This window comes from Vicugna pacos, chromosome 7, assembly GCF_048564905.1.
Source record: "Vicugna pacos chromosome 7, VicPac4, whole genome shotgun sequence".
Taxonomy (NCBI): domain Eukaryota; kingdom Metazoa; phylum Chordata; class Mammalia; order Artiodactyla; family Camelidae; genus Vicugna; species Vicugna pacos.
The window spans coordinates 78,940,310-78,957,831 of NC_132993.1; the positions used below are offsets into that span (position 1 = coordinate 78,940,310).

The window sequence follows — 17,522 nt, forward strand, 5'->3', positions numbered from 1 at the left end:
TATTTTCTATATTATTTTATTATATAAACTTTTCTATTTTATAGTTGATCATTGCTGGTTTATTAGAGATCTATTATTAGTGTTTGTATTTTGATCTTTTCTTGGCCCCTTACAGAACTCTTATAAGTGCTAGTTATTTCTCAGTTGATCTTCTGAGAATCAATGATTTCCTCCATAAATAATGATGTTTCTTTAAAAAAAACTCATTAAGTCAAATGTATACGATTTCATGAAATCAATTTTTGGATTGGTTCAATGAAAGTTGAATTAAATACATAGCCTTTGATGTGAGAGAGTGATACACCTTGTCTTTATGCGAAATTCAATTTGTATTTGTTTTACTAAACTCTAAATCTTTCAGCATGATTGTTAAACGTCAGTTTCTAATTATATTTTGGATTTCAACAGTTTACAAGAATATCTGGAAAGACAAAATATATCTCAGTTTTGTGATGTTGAAGAGAATATAACTAATACTAAGTTCATTGACGTCTTCTTCCCTGATCTTAAAAGAATGAAAAGCATAAAAGTAGAAAAGATACTGGCATTACTTCGACCAGCCCTCTTTCATGAAAGGAAAGGTAAGAGAGAAAGTATAAATTATTTAGCTATTTTGCACATGGGATTTGAATAAACCCTAGTATAATTATATTAAAAGATACTACTTTAAAAGTTAAATATTTAGGGAAAAAGCACTTGATTCAAGACATTTAGTTAATATTAATTTACTAATTTCTCAATAAAAAGAATGAAACTCTTTTGTAGTTAAAGAGTTGAGAAAGTGTCTAACCTATATTCTTGTGATACATTTTTTATAATTAATGAGCCAACATAAATGCATTGTTATTAACTAAAGTCCATAGTTTACATTAAGGTTTGCTCTTTGTCTTGCACATTCATTGGGTTTTGAAAAATTGTATCTTTTTTACAGCATCATATATGGTAGAATCACTGCCCTAGAAATCCCTTGTGCTGCTCCTGTTCATCCCCCTTTCCTCCCTTCCAGCCCCTGGCGATCTCTGATCTTACTGGTGTCTCTGTAGTTTCACGTTTTCCTGACTACCCTGTAGTTGGAATCATGCAGTATGCAGCCTTTTCAGGTGGATTTCTTTCACTTAATAATATACGCTTAAGGTTCCTTCCTGTCTTCCTATGGCTTAATAGCTCATTTCTTTTCATAGCTGAATAACATAATATACCAAAGTTTGTCCAGTTACCCGTTAAAGGCCGTCTTAGTTGCTTCCAGTTTGGGCCATTATAAATAAAGCTGCAATAGGCAGCTCTGTTGTGAACAGGTAACATTGCTGATAAGTATCTCTCTGATGTGTTAAGCCACTCGTGTTTTGGGTTTAATTTTCTACACAGCATAATCTATCCTGACTAGTACAACAATCTGCTGCAAAATACATCTAAGTAATCGGTAATAACAGCTGGGTGTAGAAAGCAGTATTGTAAGAGATGGCTCACGGGGTAAGCAAACAGGTGGGATGTGCAGCCCATATTTGAGTGGAAGGATAATGATGGAGACACCAAGCGGGGACAGTTACGTAAAGCTTCCTGGAGGAAGCACTGTTTGTGCAAAGACTAAAAAAGTCAAGTTCAAGTTAGCCAGGAGGGGAATCTTGAGTAGTTTCAGTGGAGTGCTTGCAAAATTGGGGTGAGAGATTATATACAGTGAACTCAGAACAACCCAGAATTGAAGTAATTTTTGAAAAGAATTTAGATGTTTTTTTATTTGAGGTTGGAAAAATCTGATTGTAGATAAATACTCAAGGGAAGGAACCAACCAGTAGAAAAGGGACAGTTGAAGATACAAGAAAGGGAGTGAAGATTAGGACAGGCCAAGGTCATTGAGAGTCGGGAGGAAGTAATTTCTGTAGCAGGTGTGGAGAACTGGGCTTAGAAGAGATTTGTCTTTTAAAGAGCAAGAGGGAAAGAGGGCTGGATAGACACAGATCCAGTTCCGGGGTGGTGGCAGGAGGTTGCAGGATGTGCCTTCCGCTGCCTGGTTTCTCCGTAAATAAGAAGCAGCATTATTGGCTGAGAGGAGGGGAGGCAACCCTGTAGTGTACATGATCCATCAGAGGCCAGGCCCTTTTCTTGGTCCGCGTGTGCCATTTCTACCTGCTCCCCCAAGGACTTCACATTTGCAAATGCCCCTTCTTTTCTTATACTTTCTCTCATGCCACTTGCTTTTTCCTATTAGCAGAGAAACATACTCCAACATAGTAATAAACATAATTTAATGAAATAAGAACAAAACCAAAACAGCTTCACTGGATCTCATACTCCCTTCTCTGATACCTTGTTTCTCCGCTCCTTTGCAGCGGGCAACTTCTCAAGGAGTTATCTATGCTCAGTGAGTTGGCTCCTTGACCTTCACTCACTCCGGAACCCTCTCTAACTTAGCTTCTGCCAGAACTATTCTAGTCAAGTTCACCACCGACCTCCAAATTGCCAAAATCCAACTTTTGAACAGCTTATCCTCCATTCACAGCTCTTGGCAGTGTTTAGCCCAGTTGCTGCTTCCATATTGGTCACCTTGATGTGGATTGCTGCTGAAACCCTGACTCCTGTCCCTGGTAGACAAATATATTTGTTCAGTTTTTCTAAGCCAGGCAAATCCACCCTCACCCAAGTTGCAAAGATCTCACCTTCTACTGCTAACAATTTGTTGAAATAATTTTTCCCAAACACAGTATTCTCCTCTGAAGAATTTTGGTGATAGCTGTTAGCGTAATACCATATTACTGTGATAGACAACCTGTATTGATACTTGAGGATGCCATAAAAGTGTTAATTAAAAAGGGGGAAAACAAACTTTGAAGTTGGTTATTCTGTGTCTCCCTCCCACTGATCTACTGTTCGACTCTAGCTTTAGTTTTTTTTTTATCATTTCAGGTTTACTATGTTTGCCATTTGGTAGTAAGTGGTAACACATCACTCATCTTTTTCAATAAATGTTGACTATTATTGACATTTAACTCTTCTGGATCACTTCAGAAAATCCCAAAGTCTATGTAGATAGTTTAACTTGAGGAAAAGTGACATCTTCATTATAGTCTCATTTATTTTCAAGGAATACACTGTACTTCTGTTCAACTCATCTACTCCATCTTTTATTCAAATATAATAAATTTTATTCATTATAGCCGTTACCTTATTTTTCAATTAAATGTGGTAATACATGTTCCCAAATAAAAATTGTCACTTGCCATCTGCCTCTACAAGGATTAGGTCACTAGGCACGGCAGTAGCTGACCTCAGCTCACCCTGAAAGGAGTTCAGGGCCATGATCAGGAATGAGGCACACCATGCTTTGGGAAAAACTGGCAGTACAGGCCTTCAGATGGTTAGATATTTTCAGGAGAAGATTTTATGAGCCCTAGTTCTTGCGTCTTCTCATATCTGAAAAAGCACTAAAATCATTAATGGAGACATCTGCTCCTCGTGACTAGCAGCAACCTTATGCCAAAATGTGTGCTTGACTGCACATATCCCCCCAAATCATATATATATATGATTATATATATATATATACACACACATATACATACATATACATATATATATATATATATATGTACTGACATTCCCCTCTGCTGCTTCAGAGCAGTTCCCCAGGGCTGTCTGAAAGGCTGCCTCCCAGGCTATAGTCCTCATTTTGCCTCAAAGGAAAGTTAACTCACAACTGTCATGTAGTGCATTTGTTTTTTCAGTTGACAATGTAAAGTTCTTTGCTTCAAACTATTCATTTAATAAAGGTCAGCTGTTTATAGTTGTTGCTGTTTCAGTGCCAGATACGTCTTTTTAGGATCATTCTTAGCTTTCTCCCCCATAGTGAGTGACATCTTTTCCCCTCTAAATTTATTTTCTATATAAGATAGTGGCTTTTGTATATTTTTCCCTGCTGACCATCTTACTGAATTATGTTATCTAATAATAAATATTTACCTTTTAAAATAGACTCTTGAATTTTCCAAACAGCTTATACTCAATGTTTTCCATTTTGTTCAAATATCTTGTCTTTATGGATTGCTTAGTACTTCTAGAGAAATGTTAAGTAATTAAAGGCAGTTATGGTAAGAGGCTGCCTTTGTTTTACCCTCGACTGCTCTTAATGCCTCCAGTGTTTTCAATTATGATGTTGACTTTGGATTTTAGGCAAAATCCTTCTATTCCAAAGTATTTCTATTTGCTATGCGATACAAAAAGACTTTGGATGTAATGCAATGCTTTTTTGTTATTTACTGAGATGAACATAAAATATTCTTTCCCCTTCGACCTGCTGGGCTATCGATGTAATTAGAATACATTTTCAAATGTTCAGCCTTCCTTGGGTTCCTCAGATAAACTTTCATAGCTCATAATGTACACCATCCTATTGGATTTTCTTTGGTAATATTTATTTTAGTTCAAATGTTCTTCTTTAATCTTTCCCAAGTATTGTCAGGATTATTCTGACTTTTCTTTGTTAAGCACACTGGGGGAGTTTTAAAAGCCCAATAACCTAAAATTTATTAATAAAGCTACCAAAGATGATCCTTCATTTTGGAGGAAAAAGTAGGCTTTTAGACAACTTTCAAAATTTCTTCCATAGTTCCTTATCTGTTCCACTTTTTAAAGATTCTTTGGGTCATTGTGTGGCAATTTATACTTCCTTTGAGATTCATTTCTTTACTTTCAAATGTACTGGCATTGGGCATCCTACCAAAATAGTTTTAATATCATGGAGAATAGCTGCACTTATTTCTCATTCATAATGTACTTTGTGTGTTTTCAGTTTTTGCTTGATTAGGTTTATTATAAGGTCACTTTCTTAAAAAAATAGCATTACAATTTCTTTCAAAAAGCAGCTCAATAGTTTTTCTTAACTTATCTGTAACAATTCATTTGCATTCATTTTGATGTCTTAGGTGTCTATTTTTGCTCCTTTTCTAACTCCAGATTTGAATTTTCTTCTTTTTATTATAATTCTTTAGTGCTTGGTAATTAAAACATTCCTGCTTTAGCTTTGTTTCCTAATTTTTAGTATTCACTGTTCTGAATTTGGAAATGGTTTGGCCGTAATCAGAGACTATTAGTAGAGGATTTTAATTCATACAAATTTTATAATTGTGACTGTTTATTATTTCTGTTTTCTGTGCTTCCTTGCTATCATTTTTGGTTTTTGTATTTTGCTATAAGCACCTTTTGCGATTACTTTTTCTAGGATTTTGGAAGATAAGTAATTTTTAAAAATTATAATTATGTTGTTTTTACCCTTTTGAAGTATGTTTAAACTCGCACTTGATTACTTTGCAAAATCAAGAGGGAATAATTGTTTTGAGTCTAGTAAAGCTTTATTCCTCTCCCTGTTCTCAACCCACCCACTTCCAGGTTCTGTGTTCCTAGCTTTTGTTAATATTGTTTGAGGTTTTAGTACATAGATGGTGGTTATTTTTATATACATGTCTTGCCTTTTGATGGTATTTTGCAATTTACTTTTTGTTTATAATCAGGTTTATAACAGATTTATTTAAACTTTTCTTATATAAACTAGTTTTCAAACATCCCACAGTCTTTAGGTATATTAATTTCCCATTTTTTTTAATTTCCCATTTTTAATCACTTAATTATATTTCATCTCTCAGTTATCTAGAGCCTATAGGTAAACACACTGAAAAAAGATTAAATAATATTTTTTAAAAAATTTAAAGATACAAAGTTATTTTCTTTCCTGAGCCCTAGCATATCTGAGAATGTCATTAAATTAACTTTATATACGAAATAAAATTAACCTGATTATATAATTTTTTGGTGTAAATTCCTTATCCTCAAACCTATAGATTTTGGTCCACTGAAAAATTGGAAATGGCATCATAATTATGTTAAGAATATTGTTCATCTTAAATTAAAATTCAATAAGCTATTTTTGTAAACTTAAATTTCATATGAGAATGAAATGCATTCTATGTCCTCATGACAATACATTCTGTATTGTGTATATAACCAATAACCCAGCAGTTTGAAACTGATTGTGTGGGCTTTCTATTTAGAGGCCGTTTTGAACATCATTGAAGATGAAGGCTTTAAAATACTGATGCAAAGACAAATAGTATTATCAAGAGAAGAAGCAGAAACACTGTGCAAGGAACATGAAAATAAAGATTATTTTGAAAGTCTTATAGAAAACATGACCAGGTAAAACAGATTTCAGGTTTAGAAAGCACAGTCTGATTTATTTTAGAATCATTTAAACCTTCTCTTAACCCTGCTTTGTGTTCAAGTCACCAGACCTCTCAATTCTGTAAACTTGGGCTGAGCCTACTTCTCTGCCAGTCTCCCCTCCATCTCGAATCTCTGCTCAACTGTCTGTCTTCTCTAGCCCTCCTGGAATGTTATTAGAGCAATGCAAAGGTCCCAGGTGAAGTTTCTGGGGCCCAGCTGAGTTGAATGCCAGGATCCAGGGTGTGTGGCACCATCAAGTCCAAGTAGAGAACCGTGATGGACTCTCAAGGGCTTTGGTAATCCTAAAGATCACTAGTCCTAGGAGAGGAAAGGGATGCTAGAAATCTATTAGGTTTCTAGAAAAGTAAGTGAAATGGCAGCAGGGGCAGAAGGCCAGAAAGGGTACATAAATCAGCAGCAGCATGGGGACCATGTAGGAAACATTCTGTCAGAACCAAAGCCCTTCTCTTCCCTTCCTTTCTCTGCTCCCATCCTTTTATGAATATGCTCTTGAGGGTACACCAACAGAAGTTAATTTCAGATGCTTGATGGAAGGGTTATTTTACTTTTTTAGTCTATTTAACAAATACACTTGTATTACCTGTTTGTAATTAGCTATGAGCCATACTTTTATTAACTTCATTTTTTTTTCTTTTCTAATAGTGGTCCGTCTCTAGCCCTTGTTTTATTAAGGGAAAATGGTTTAAGACACTGGAGACAGTTAATTGGACCAAGCACTGTCAAAGAAGCTGAAGAATATTTTCCACAGAGGTATGATTTGTGTCAGGGGTTCCCCACTTTTTTCATGGAGCCGTTTTGGTTTCTTTTTGGATATGGGGCACAGGAACCACAGCTCCAGTCCAAGGGACGATCTCAGGAAAGCTACTTTTGCTGGATAAGGAGTGGACTGCTTATGATTGGAAGCCTAGCCTAGTGGCAACCTGATATGGCCATGGCTTTGCAAGAGAAGGATGTGGGCTGCTTGGTTTGGGGTGGAAAGTAAGTGGTAGATACCCTGCTGAAAGGCCGTATCTTGGCAGAAGTATCTGCCCCATGCACTGCTTAGGAGAAATTGTTTTAAGAAGAGTGTGATAGTAGCTGCAGGTTCTTTAGTTGATCATACGAGTTTCAAGACAGTGGTGACTGACTCAATATGTAGTCTCCAATTTGGTGGGAACATTTACTAAGTGAGTTTCCCAATGAGTTGTCAAAGGCAGCTAATCTTTGTAATCAGCCCAACACCTGGCCTGTCCCTGGCGCAGAGTAGGGCACTATTTAAATATTTTTTGATCTTAACTGCCAGGCTTGGTACCAGCTGGAGGCTGGGGATAGTATCTCATGCATCTCCTTTCTTGGCATGTAGCTGATGGCAACAAACTGAGCTGCAATTTGCTCGAATTCTTTGTGCCAATTTCAGAGTAGGATTGGATTCAGGGGAAGAAAGGCCCTTCCTTCAAGTGAGCAACAACCAAGATGCTCTGTCAGGCACAGCAAACTTGACATACATGTGGACACAGTAAATAACTGTACTCATGAAACATCACTCATGCAGAAGTTGAAGTGTTTTCTTTTGGGTCGGAGATCTTGAATCTGAGTTGTCCTGAATGGATGTATTTTACCCCAACTCTTAGCCTTACTCACTTATGTCATTGCTCCTGTGCCAGACAGTTACTATAAAGGATAACATGTGTTGGGCATTCTTTACGTGGTATGAGCAGGACGCCGTAGAAGCTCTTAATGAAATTTGCATAGAATGTAATACATGGCATCAGAGAGAGGAATTCCTATTGACACAAGACCTATCCCTGTGTGCACATCTGTCTAGAAATTGTGGTCCCCAGTGTGGAGGCTGTGTACCAGCACAGCAATATTTTCTCCAGGTGAAGGTACCCAGCGACTGCCCCTCTCCACCCTATGATTACACTGAGAATTCCCATCCCAAGCCCTTATGATCCCTAACATTGCCACAAGTTCATAATTACTCTTAGGCATTATTTTTGATTGGTTCTCACCTTTCTAGTTTCCTTGGCTCCTCCTAACTCTTTCAGGTTGCTTTAGAAATAGCTCTTCCAGCAGAGTTCTGCCCTTTCCTGCACTTGGGTATCAGATTCCACACTCTCCATTTCTTAATCTGAAATATGGTCACTTGCATACAGGAGAAACATAGCAACCCCTCTATCCCATCCTTACACACACACATGCAGAGCCTTTTCCCAATAACAGCATAACAGAGGGGCTGATTGTAGTTCTCTGCAGTGAATGGAGTAGGTGCCGGTGATGGCTTAGCCTGTTTTTATTATTCATTGTGCAAATCCCTCATCCCTGGCAATCACAGGCTCCAAGGCTCTTAGTCTCCAAGTATCTTCAAATCAGAGGTGTGAGAACAGCCAAAGGCTGAGTAGAAAGGTCAAGTTGGATAAGGAAAAAAGGAAATCTGAAATGGTCACTGAAGCCAGAGAGAGAAGAAGAGGATCTTAAAGCTGAGGACAGAAAGCCAAGTTTCCAGTGACGTCAGTCTATTAACTGGAAGGGACATTATTCACCATGGCTGGATTTTGCGGGTTGCTTGCTTAGGACTGTGTATAAAGGGCAGAAAAATGTAATGAGCAGTGAGTATCTTCTCTACTGAAATAGATAGAAAGACAGAAAAGGGGGCAACCAAAAAGCATCAAGGAACAACTGATTTTGGAGACACGTACTCATCTCTCATACAGAAACAGAACCCGACACAACTGTCCTTTACCATCAATGTCACTCCTGCCTCTTTACACAAAGCCATCCTGTATGCTCCTCTTTTCTTGCTGCATTTGCTCACCTGGAGGGTTCTACTGTGGCATCTCCTGGATTCAGTGTTTATAATTTGGTATCTTTGCTACAGGGTCAAATGCCAGCTCGCCTGCTTGATAATATTTAGTGATGAAAGGGGAAGGAATTGATGGCTTAATATGTACCATATATTTCAAATCCATCATCTGATTATATCCTCAAAATCTCCTTCCCAAACAGGGTTTGTTATCATTTTTATACTTGAGACAACTAAAGCACAGAAAAGTAACTGGCCAGTATCACACAGCTAGCAAGTCATGACACCAGGATTCTACAGTCTGCGTTTTCACTGCACCTGGGTGTTCACACCTCCTTTCACAGTTGTCAGCATCCATTATCATGACGACTGAAATGTTCATGTCTTCTCTTCCTAATGACTGTTACCTCCTTGGAAGGAGGCAGCATACCCCAAGCCATCCCGCGATTACTTTCTTTTGCACAATGCAAATATGAATAGTTTTACGCTGTGTTATGTTAAATTATATGTTACAACCGTTTTTAACTTGACTTCTTTTTCAAAGTTTATGCGTGCAATTTGCAATGGAAGGTTTGCCTGTCAACCAGCTGCACGGAAGTGATTCATTAGAAGCTGCTAGAAGAGAAATAAAGTATTTCTTTCCTCCACAAAACACGATAGCACTGATTAAACCTCATGTAACACAAGAACAAAGAGGTAAATATGTAAAAATGAGGCCAATGTGTACGTTTTCCTTCAAATTCTGTGAAATTTTTCAAACTCCAGGAAAGTTAAAAGAATAAAGCAATGAGCACCTTCATTGCCAGGAGGAGCTCTCGCAAGTTTAGGCTGTTGGGGAGATTTTCACAAGATTGACTTTATTTGGTTCCCTTAATGGTGCCCAGCTAGTTCTGGGGGAAGAGTTCAGTTGGTTCTCCCCTTGAATCCATTTCTAGCAAGAAGCTCCTTGGCATTTCATCCTTGGAGATGAAAACACGTCTTCACTTTTAGCACAGGAGCAGACCTCTTCCTCTCCCCCTTTTATTAAGTTCACTGGATGTTTCAGGTGGCTTCTGGAAAGATGGATCTCAGAAGTTGAACATCTATATTAACATATTAAAATTCCTCTGAATGTCCATCTGGTGCTTCTCAAGTTCAATTTAGTTCAGCATGGTTTTGGTTTTTTAAACCATTGTATGCAAGTAACACTATTACTTTCCTTGGTTATTTCAATCTCCTTGAATATGGAGCAAAAGTGGAGGCAATCTGCAGGATTACCAAATGTTTGTTTTCCCTAGAGGATATCCTGAAGCTTATCAAGGAGGCTGGATTTGATATATCACAGATGAAAGAGATGCTTCTAACTGAAGAGCAAGCAGAAAAAGTTTATTTTAAAATAAAAGGAAAAGACTTTTATAAAGATGTATTGGAAATTTTATCTGAGTAAGTTTCTGATATGTAGTTCTTTGCATTATAAAACTAGTCATTGTTTATTGTAGAAACTTCAAAAAATACAAAAGTTCATTAAAACGTTCCATCTAATCTACTTCATGGAAAGACAGCCTGGTACTATTTGGAGGGTTCTTTTTTTCCCCTCTAATTCCTCCTCTCCTGGTCTTTTACTGTCTTCTTCATTCCTTTCTCTGTTTCTTTTGCTTTTAATTAATTTTTTTTAATGGAGGTACTGGGGATTGAACCTAGGACCTTGTGCATGCTAAGCATGCGCTCTACCACTGAGGGACACCCTCCCCCCAAGGTCTTCACCTTAGACAGAAACGATCTGCTTTTACATCCCTGCTTTGTCAGCCTACTTGATCTTTGCCTTAGTTTCCTTATCCATAAAATGGGGATAGTCATAGTACCTATCTTATAGGTACTCTTCTGAGGGTTACATAACTGATACATTGAACATACTTGGAATAGTGCCTGGCATGTATCCCTAGAATTAAAATACAGCACTCTTCTAGTACCAAAACCTGTTGGAAGAAGGAGACTTTTTTTTTTTAAGAAGAAAAAGAAAGCACACTATCACACTGATAAGGACAAAGAATAAACACGAGTTCTCTGGATGATGCTGTGGCATCATCTTTAGCTGTGTCTGCCATCCCTACAGCTGTCGATAGCCCAGGTCTTCTGAAAGCATTGTTGTTTGCAGGGGTCCATCTCTGATCATGATTCTGACCAAGTGGAATGCTGTTTCAGACTGGAGACGATTGATGGGTCCCATAGACCCAGAGGAAGCGAAACTACTGTCCCCAGACTCTATCCGAGCCCGATTTGGAAGAAGTATTTTGAAAAATGCTGTCCACGGAGCATCTAATGTCCAAGAGGCAATGGACACAATTAATAGAATGTTTGAGGAGTTTGTTGCTGAGAACACTGAGGAAAACTAGAGTAAAGTACCTCTTTAATTATTATTTTATCTTCTTTGCTCATTACAGTGGCTGGGCCGAGGACAAGGCTATTCCGCAAAGACCAGAACTTCCCCCACATTCCTGAATCAAATTTGTTTCCTGCCAGACACACTAGGCTCCCCCATACCAGCCTGGAAGCCCCAAAGCCAAGCTCTGTAGATGCCAAGGACCTGGGAGACAGTGGGACCAGTGAGACACCCGTGGGTTTGCAAGTCTTGGTCTCAAGCTGGTTGTGCCCTTCTGCCACGACTCAGTCTCATGTAGTCTCTCCCCTTAATTCCCTCCCACTTCTTCACTCTGAATGGCTGAAATCTCAGTCAGCAGCCTCAACTTGATTCTGTAAGCTTCTGGGGACTTGGAACCTATTAATGACCTGTGGGTGCTATGTGATAATGTAATAGGATGGTAGCAATCATAGAGTAAAAGGCAGTCATTTCTTTTCCTTGCCACTTTTCCTTGCCAAAGAGGTGCTTACTGGGGAGAGGTAGCGACGTGGTACATCTGTGGATTGAGTCTGCCTGGTTTACTGATGGAAAACTTAAAAACTTTTCTATCCTGGACAGTGTGAGAGATAAGAGTATGAGTAGATGACTTTTCCCATCAAACCCACTTTCCTTCTTTGTTTTCAGGGAGCAGGCTCACAGAGGTACACCGGCTTGGCTCTGGCTGCTGACCTGAACTTGACCACACAGCTTCTTCATACGTGGATGTTGTCCCAGCTGGATGAGCCAGACCGAGACTCAGCCTCCAGAGCATAAGGAGGATGCGATGTGAAAAGAAGAAACCCCTCCACAACCACCGTAGTTCCTCACGAAAAGAAGAGTACGTTGTTCCCTAATCTTATCATTTAGGCTATGATTTCTCCAGGTATAAGAACATTGTACCAAAATGTTAGATGCATAAAATAAAAGTACATTCTGGTATACTGCTGTGCATTCCAATAGTCTGACTCAGTTACAGACCAAGGCATGATGACACAACCATTAAATGTCTATGTAGGGGAAATACATATTGTGTGTCTGCTTGAACTGCGGGTTCTTGGTTAATACAAAACTATGGGTTCTTGGTTAATACATGATAATGAAGATCGTTACCTTTGGGGAAATTCAAATTAAATGGCGAGACAAAATTCACAGAAATAATACCTAATTATAACCACCATCAGACAGGACCTTATTAAGCATGTTGGTGATGAGCAACGGGGTGGGGGTGGTGAGTGGAACTGCATTCTGTTTATAAAATCTATTACAAATATGGTGGAGCTCTCTCCTAACACCTACACATCCCTCCCTTTTGTGATGAGGGGAACATTATGAATAATATTGGGGATTTTGAATTAGTGTATATTTCAGTGCTGAACTGACGGGTATATGTTTGATGGAGCTGAAGAAGGTAGGGGATGAAGTAGATCTTGAAAAATGGGTAGGATTTTCAAAATCAGAGGTAAGGGAGCAAGAAAGAGAATTCAGTTTTAAAAGTTATATATATTCACATTGTGCTGGTTTCTGTCTTGTGCCACTATCCTCTGTCATAACACTCTGAGGGGACTATTGTTATAGGTATGTTTCAGACATTCAAGAATCATTTGTTCAGCTCTTGCTGGACACTGTTGCAGGCCTGAATATACACAATCCTTGTCCTAAAGGAGCTTAAGATTCTAGCGGCTGGACATAGAATATTAACATGTGTTCTAGGGCTCTTAGAGGTAAGCACAAAGTGCTTTGAGCAGATGCATATAGGAAATGGAGAGGGAAAATGAGATGTAAGCTATCTAGACAGGAGACATTGCAAAGTGAAAAATGACAGCAACTGAAAATAATGTAGAAATGTGAGTCAGTGATAAATGGAATGATCAGGGAATACTTAGAAGGCTGCATTGTGTCTTCAGGACTTGATAATTGACTACCATTCTACTAAATAGGTGGGAAAAGATACAACTGGTGTACTATACACAAAAAATCAACCAAATACAAAAAGAGGCAGTAATGGAGGAGTTGAGGAACAGAAGCATGTAGGACACAGAAAACAAATAGGTAAATGGCAGATAAGTCCTTCCTAAGCAGTAACTGCTTTAAATATACATGGAGTAAATTCTCCAATTTAAAGGTGGAGATTGGTAGAATGGATTAAGACATGTGATCCATCTATATGGTGTCTATAAGAGATTCACTTTAGATCCAAAGACACAAAAAGCTTGAAAGTAAAAGGATGAAAGAGTATATTTCATGCAAATAGTAACTAAAAGAAAGCTACAGGGGCTATATTATTATCAGAAAAATATATTTTGCATCAAAGAAGTTTGTATGAGAGATAAAAATGAACATTATATATTGAAAAAGTTGCAATTTGTCAAGATATAACAATTATAAACACATACACACATAACAGAACCCCAAAATATATGAAGCAAACTTTAACAGAATTGAAGGAAGAAATAGTTCCACAATAATAGTTGGAAACTTCAACGGCTCTCTTTCAATAACAGATAGAACAAGACAGAAAATCAATAAGGAAATGGAGGACTTCAGCAATACTACAGTCCAATTAGACATAAATTATATATACAGAACGTTCTACCAGTCAACAGTAGAATACACATTCTTCTCAAGTGCACATGGCACACTGTCTAAGTAAACCACATGTTAGTCCACCAAAAAGTCTTAATAAATTTTTAAAATATTGAAATCATATGAGGTATATTTTCTGCCTATAATGGAATGATACTATAAATAACAGAAGGAAAAGTAGAAAGCTTATAAATATGTAGAAATTAGACAACACACCTTTAGAACCAATGGATCATAGAAGAAATCACAAGAGAAATTAGAAGATATCTTAAGATGAATAAAAATGAGAACACAACATACCAAAACTTATGGAATGCAGCAGAAACAGAGGAAAATCTGAGCTAAAATTAATACATTAATAAGAAGACTCTCAAATCAATAAATGTATGTTAAATGTACACTGTAAGAAACTAGAAAAAGAAGGGCATATTCAAACCCAAATTTAGCAGAAGAAAGGAAATATTAAGGATTTGAGTGTAAGTTAATGAAATTGGGAATATAAAATCAATAGAAAAAACCAATGGAACCAAAAGGTTGTTCTCTGAAAAGGTTAAAAAAAACCTCAACAAACCTTGAGCTAGGTTGATAGGAGAGACAGAGAGAGAGAGACAGAGAGAGAAGATGCAAACTACTAAAATCAAAAGTGAAAGAAGGGAAATCAATACTCCATTTACAAAAAAAGAAAAAAAAGGGTTACAACAGAATACTATGAAGAGCTGTATGCAAACAAATCGGATAAACTAAATGAAATGCACAAATTTCTAGGAAGACACAAACTACCAAACCTGACTCAAGAAGAAATAGAAAATATGAATAGATCTATAAAAGGAGATTAAGTCAGTGATTAAGAACTTTCCAACAAAGAAAAGCCCAAACTAGAAAGGAAAAAAATAAAGCTATCTCAATGAGCAGATAACATGCTCTTATATATAGTAAACCCTGAAGAATCTCACAAACACACACTGTTGTTAGAGCTAATTCAGCAAAGGTATGGGATACAAAATCAACACACAAAATCATGTATGTCTTTTCACTAGCAATGAAAAATCCAAAAAAAGGAAATTAAGTAAACAATTTACTACAGCATCAAAAGAGTAAAATTCTTAGGAATAAACTTAGTCAGTGTACAAGTGCAAGACTTTTACATGAAAAATATAAAACAATGCTGAAAGAAACTAAAGAAGAAACAAGTAAGTAGAAAGACATACTGTGTTCATGGATTGGAAAACTTAATATTGTTAAATTGACAATGCTAAGTAATACACAGATTCAATGCAATCCCTAAAAAATCCCAATGGCTTTTTTTTTCAGAAATGGATAAACCCATATGAAAATTCATATCAAATTCCAATGGATTCAGAATAGCTAAGGCGATCTTGAAAAAGAACAAAGTGGATTACACCCACTCCTTGCTTTCAAAACTCATTACAAAGTGACACTAGTCAAAACAGTGTGGTAGTGGCATCGGACAGACATATAGACAAATGGAATAGAACTGAGAACCTATAAATTTTCATATCCATGGTCAGTTGGTGTTTGATAAGAGTGCCAAGATCAGTCAGGGAGAAGGGAACAGTCTCTTCAATAAATAGTACTAGGAAAACTGATTAGCCTTTAAAATAATGAAGTTGGACCATTAACTTTACACTATATTCAAAAAATTAATTCAGAACGAATCAAAGACTGAAAATGTAACAGCTAAAACTAAAACTCTTAGTAGAAAAAATAGGGGAAATTCTGCAAGACCTTGGATTAGGCAATAGTTTCTTAAATATGACCCCAAGAGCATAGACAATAAGAGAAAAAAATAAATTGGTCTTCATAAAAATGAAAAGCTTCATGGAAATAGGCTCCTTTGTTTTGGAATGAGCTGTACGGCTGCTACCAGGGAGCCATATCTTGGCAGAGTGGTGTGACCCCCAGGTACCCACGTCTGTTACTCAGTCTCTGCCTATACAGCCCAGACACAAGGATGGGGACCTGGGCCCCTTGGATGCTGAGAGCTGCATTGTGTGTGCGGTGCAGTTTGCAACCCTGTGCCTGGCCTCAGGCATCCATGCCCTCCTGGCAAGGGCCTACCCCCACCCACCTAGGCAACTGCCTTGATGAGCAGGTCCCCACACTTTGCCCCTTATGTGGAGGCTGGATACATTGTTTGAGCAAGACCCCATATAGCCTTGCTGCCCATGTGGGATGCACAGCCTTTCTCCAAATCTTTGCTTTTTCATCTGCTCTCTCTGCACTGGGCAAAAGAGGGAGCTGTGATGTCTGACATCCTAAGTGGCCACCTCTGTTCTCTGCAGGCTGTTAGACTGTGGTGGGTCCATCCAGTTCCAAGATTGATGAGACAGAGCTTAATCCTCTAGGATCCCTGTCAAGAAAGCTGGGGCACTGGGCATGTGAACCTTTGCTCCCCTGGGAGAAGCCAAGAGTTAGGGGGTCTCTTGCTGATTGTATGGTGCTGTCCTTGGGGCAGAGACTCCAGCCAGATGGGATCCCAAATTCTCCCTACCAGATCCAGTGAGTCTGGTTTCACATTCACCTAGAGTACAGGGGTTTTTCACTTAGTTTCTGGATTTCTCACAAGGGAATCTGTCCACGAATTGCTGCTGAGCTGGTGAGTTTACGCGGGGAAGGATGGTCCAGGGCTTCCTACTCTGTCATCTCGCTGACCCCACCTCTTGACCATTTGGTGTTAGTAATAAGTTATTCACCTCCAAACTCTAGTGTTCCAGAACTGTTTGAGAAGCACACCTGTGAACATTCATCTGTATTGTTATTTTATGCAAAATATAGTTACATATGAATTATCAATAATATATTTCTTGATGGCTTCAAGGGGACTTCTACCAAACGCCTATCCTTCTAAAACTTTTCCAAAAAACTGCAGAGGAAGGAACATTTCTGAACTCATTCTATGAGGCCACCATCACCCTAATTCCAAATCAGACAAAGATATCACAAAAAAAGAAAATTACAGGCCAAAATCTCTTATAAATACAGATGCAGAAATCTTCAACAAAATACTAGGAAATTGATTCCAACAACGCATTAAAAGGATCATATACCATGATCTTATCCCAAGGATGCACGGGTTTTTCAATATCTGCAAATTAATCAATGCAACACACCACATTAACAAACTGAAGAATAAAAACTATATGATCATCTCAATAGATGCAGAAAAAGCTTTTGATAAAACTCAACATCTATTTATGATGAAAACCCTCCAGAAAGTGGGCATAGAGGGAACATATCTCAACATAATAAAGGCCATATATGACAAACCCACAGCTAACATCATACTCAATGGTAAAAAGCTGAAAGCATTTCCTCTAAGATCAGGAGCAAGACAAGGATGCACACTCTCACCACTTTTATTCAACATAGTTTTGGAAGTCCTAGCTGCAGTAATTAGAGAAGAAAAAAGAAATAAAAAGAATTCATATTGGAAAAGAAGAAGTAAAACTGTCATTCTTTGCAGATGACATGATACTTTATATAGAAAATCCAAATGATGCTACAAGAAAATTACTAGAGTTCATTAAT

The 17,522-nt window shown here is 37.9% G+C and overlaps 1 protein-coding gene across 5 annotated transcripts in view; it reads left to right on the plus strand.

Annotated features, from left to right (window-relative positions):
* NME8 (NME/NM23 family member 8) overlaps positions 1 to 12,331 on the plus strand; it is a 32,853-nt gene extending 20,522 nt beyond the window's left edge. For 2 of the 5 annotated variants that reach the window (XM_072965225.1, XM_072965227.1), the window contains 7 exons: positions 409 to 581; positions 6,039 to 6,183; positions 6,874 to 6,981; positions 9,558 to 9,709; positions 10,291 to 10,435; positions 11,148 to 11,386; positions 12,036 to 12,331. In XM_072965225.1, coding sequence (XP_072821326.1) covers positions 409 to 581; positions 6,039 to 6,183; positions 6,874 to 6,981; positions 9,558 to 9,709; positions 10,291 to 10,435; positions 11,148 to 11,385 — 961 coding nt within the window. In that variant the 3' untranslated portion in view covers position 11,386; positions 12,036 to 12,331. Of the gene's footprint in view, positions 1 to 408; positions 582 to 6,038; positions 6,184 to 6,873; positions 6,982 to 9,216; positions 9,534 to 9,557; positions 9,710 to 10,290; positions 10,436 to 11,147; positions 11,387 to 12,035 lie in introns of those variants that run through there. The other 3 variants (XR_012074591.1, XM_072965228.1, XM_072965229.1) reach the window with 3 other exon arrangements.
* The last annotated feature ends 5,191 nt before the right edge of the window (positions 12,332 to 17,522 follow it).